The sequence below is a fragment of the Rhinopithecus bieti genome, unplaced genomic scaffold (genome assembly GCF_001698545.2).
Source record: "Rhinopithecus bieti isolate Rb0 unplaced genomic scaffold, ASM169854v2 scaffold_68536, whole genome shotgun sequence".
Taxonomy (NCBI): Eukaryota; Metazoa; Chordata; class Mammalia; order Primates; family Cercopithecidae; genus Rhinopithecus; species Rhinopithecus bieti.
Window position 1 is genome coordinate 4,947 of NW_016825477.1, and position 3,260 is coordinate 8,206.

The 3,260-nt window shown below is 41.7% G+C and overlaps 1 protein-coding gene across 1 annotated transcript in view; it reads right to left on the bottom strand.

Annotated features, from left to right (window-relative positions):
• The window catches only part of LOC108522678 (eukaryotic translation initiation factor 2 subunit 3), a gene marked incomplete at its 3' end in the record, with an annotated part of 18,894 nt that overhangs the window by 4,942 nt on the left and 10,692 nt on the right, over positions 1–3,260 (bottom strand). The window contains 2 exon segments of the mRNA XM_017863050.1: positions 1,315–1,496; positions 3,164–3,260. Coding sequence (XP_017718539.1) covers positions 1,315–1,496; positions 3,164–3,260 — 279 coding nt within the window.

Consider the following 3,260-nt stretch of genomic DNA (forward strand, 5'->3'; position numbering starts at 1 on the left):
GGCGCGGTGGCTCAAGCCTGTAATCCCAGCACTTTGGGAGCCCGAGACGGGCGGATCACGAGGTCAGGAGATCGAGACCATCCTGGCTAACACGGTGAAACCCCTCTACTAAAAATCCAAAAAGAAAAAAACTAGCCGGGCGAGGCGGCGGGCGCCTGTACTCCCAGCTACTCCGGAGGCTGAGGCAGGAGAATGGCGTAAACCCGGGAGGCGGAGCTTGCAGTGAGCTGAGATCCGGCCACTGCACTCCAGCCTGGGCGACAGAGCCAGACTCCGTCTCAAAAAAAAAAAAAAAAAAAAAAATTAGCCGGGGGAGGTTGCGAGTGCCTGTAGTCCCTGCAAGTCGGGAGGTTGTGGCAGGAGAATCACCACCTGCACCCAGGAAGTGGAGGCTGCAGTGAGCTGAGATCATGCCAATGCACTTAAAAAAAAAAAAAAACTATTATCAGGGCATGTAAATTAGTACAGCTACCATGGAGAACAATATGGAGGTTCCTTGAAAACCTGAAAATATGAAAATAGAGCTACCATATGATCCATCAATTTCACTAGTGGGTATACATTCAACAGAAAGGGAAGTAATATATCAAAGAGGTATCTGCACTCCCATGTTTATTGCAGCACAGTTCACAATAGCCAAATATGGAATCAACCTAAGTGCCCATGAACAGATGAATGGATAAAGAAAATGCAGCATATAGGCCAGGCGCAGTGGCTCACGCCTGTAATCCCAGCACTTTGGGAGGCCAAGGCGGGTGGATTACCTGACGTCAAGAGTTCAAGACCAGTCTGGCCAACATGGTGAAACCCCGTCTTTACTACAAATACAAAAATTAGTTGGGCTTGGTGGCAGGTGCCTGTAATCCCAGCTACTTGGGAGGCTGGGGCAGTGAGAATTGCTTGAACCCGGGAGGTGAAGGTTGCAGTGCGCCGAGATCGCTACAGCTTGGGCGACAGAGCAAGACTCCACCTCAAAAAAAAGAAAAAGAAAAAAAGAAAAGGCAGCATATATATACAACGGAGTATTATGCAGCCATAAAAAATAAAGAAATTCTGCCATTTGCAGCAACATATCTAGAATTGGAGACCATTTTAAGTAAAAGAAGCCAGGCACAAAAAGACAAACATCACACATTCTCACTCATCTGTATATGTGGGAGCTAAAAAGGTGGATCTCATGAAGGTAGAGTGGATTCAGAGGTCTAGAAGGGTGGGGAGAGGTGAAGTTTGAAGATGGAAAAAAAGAATATTAAAAAATATCAAATGCCAGAAACCATGGAAAAAATTTTATTTTTCAATTTGAATTGTCCATACTTTTTTCCTGATTAAGACAAAGGTAAAACAAACAAACAACAACAACAACAACAAAACCAAAATCACAACAACCAAAACCCGTTTTACCTTTAATACTCCTTTTAGGATACTACCACCAGCTACACCTCCCTTAAGGTCATCAACTTCACAGCCAGGTTTGTTGACATCAAAAGATCTAATAACTAAAATAAAATAAAACAAATTAAAGTCAGTTCTGTTAATTTTAACTTTAGAAGAAATAATATTTTCCATGTTAACGTTTCGAAAATAGTGGCCATTTGAGATTTATACCAAAGGGGTGCCTTTGTAACAAAATCTATTATTATCCCAATGCTTATGCAGCCTTACTTATGATGGGAAAAATGAAAATAACTTAAGTTTGTTAACAAGCGGCATATATGGTATACCAGTATTATAGAGCATCACGCAACTATTAATAATGTTGGAGCTGTATGCAATGATCTGGAAGGATGACCCTCATATACTATTAAGAAAAGTTATAAAAATTACATGCATAATATAATCCCACTTCCATAAAGAAAATAAAATAATCAATGTCTGTATATGGATTTCTTTTTCCCTCTATCATAGAGGCTGGAGTGCAGTGGCACAATCATAGCTCACTATAGCCTCAAATTTGTGGGCTCAAGCGATCTTCCTGCCTCAGCCTACCAAGTAGTTGGGACTATAGGTACACACCACTGCACCCAGCTATAGTATTTTATTTTGTAGAAACGGGGTCTTCCTTTGATGCCCAGGATGGTCCCAAACTCCTAGCCTCAAGCAATCCTCCCACCTCAGCCTCCCAAAGTGCTGGGATTACAGGTGAAAGCCACCATGCTCAGCCTGTGTATATGTTTATACATGATGATATGAACAATGAGAAAAGTGTGGGAAAAATGGACAGCAAATGTTAACTTTGCTGACTTTAGGGCTAAGGGACTAGAACTTGAAGACAGAGAGATTATGGACATTTTCTTTACATACCTCTATAACTCCTGTAAGAACAATTCAGTTTTATAACTACAAAATACTAGGACTACATGACCTGCACTTCGGAAAGTATTTCCTACTAAACACCAGGAGCCTGGATGAAGGCCCAGAGGAGCTCAAATGTCTGTTTCGAGAAGGTTTCTACATCCTTGTGTAGGAAACACACGCCTAGGTGATCAAATTTTATCAGTATCAGTTCTTCGTTAATTGAACAACAAAATCATCTGTATGATGTTTTAGTCAGGAAGTTCGAACACCCTGACTAAAACATTATGATTCCATAGAGAATACTGTATTACTCCATCTTGATCATGTACCATATATTGAGCACAGAAAGGTTAACAGTTGTTTTTAGTTTTTTTTGAGACGCAGTTTCACTCTTGTTGCCCAGGCTGGAGTGCAGTGGCACGATCTCAGCTCACTGCAACCTCTGCTTCTCGGGTTCAAGTGATTCTCCTGCCTCAGCATCCTGAGTAGCTGGGATCACTGGCGCCCACCACCATGCCCAGTTAATTTTTTGTATGTTAGTAGAGACACGGTTTCACCATACTGGTCAGGCTGGTCTCAAACTCCTGACCTTAGGTAATCCACTTTCCTTGGCCTCCCAAAGTACTGGGATTATAGGCGTGAGCCACCGTGCCCGGCCTAGGTTAACAGCTCTTATTGTGTTCAGGACTCTGTCCCTCATTCAGTAATACAATCTAGCACTACTAATACAATCTCAGAATTGATTTCAAAAAAATTGTATGAATTATCACCTCTGCAGAAAGAGGAAATATTAATAAACATCCTTGAAGAGGAATCACCAATGTGGAAAAGATCAGATTAAGAGTTAAAGGCAAATCCTATCACTTACCAATAAGCCGGGGCTCTGAAGTAAAGTCTCTTGGGGGTACTGGAATTTTCTTTACTATGTACTCACAAACAACTTCAATATTGTATTTCAGCTGAGC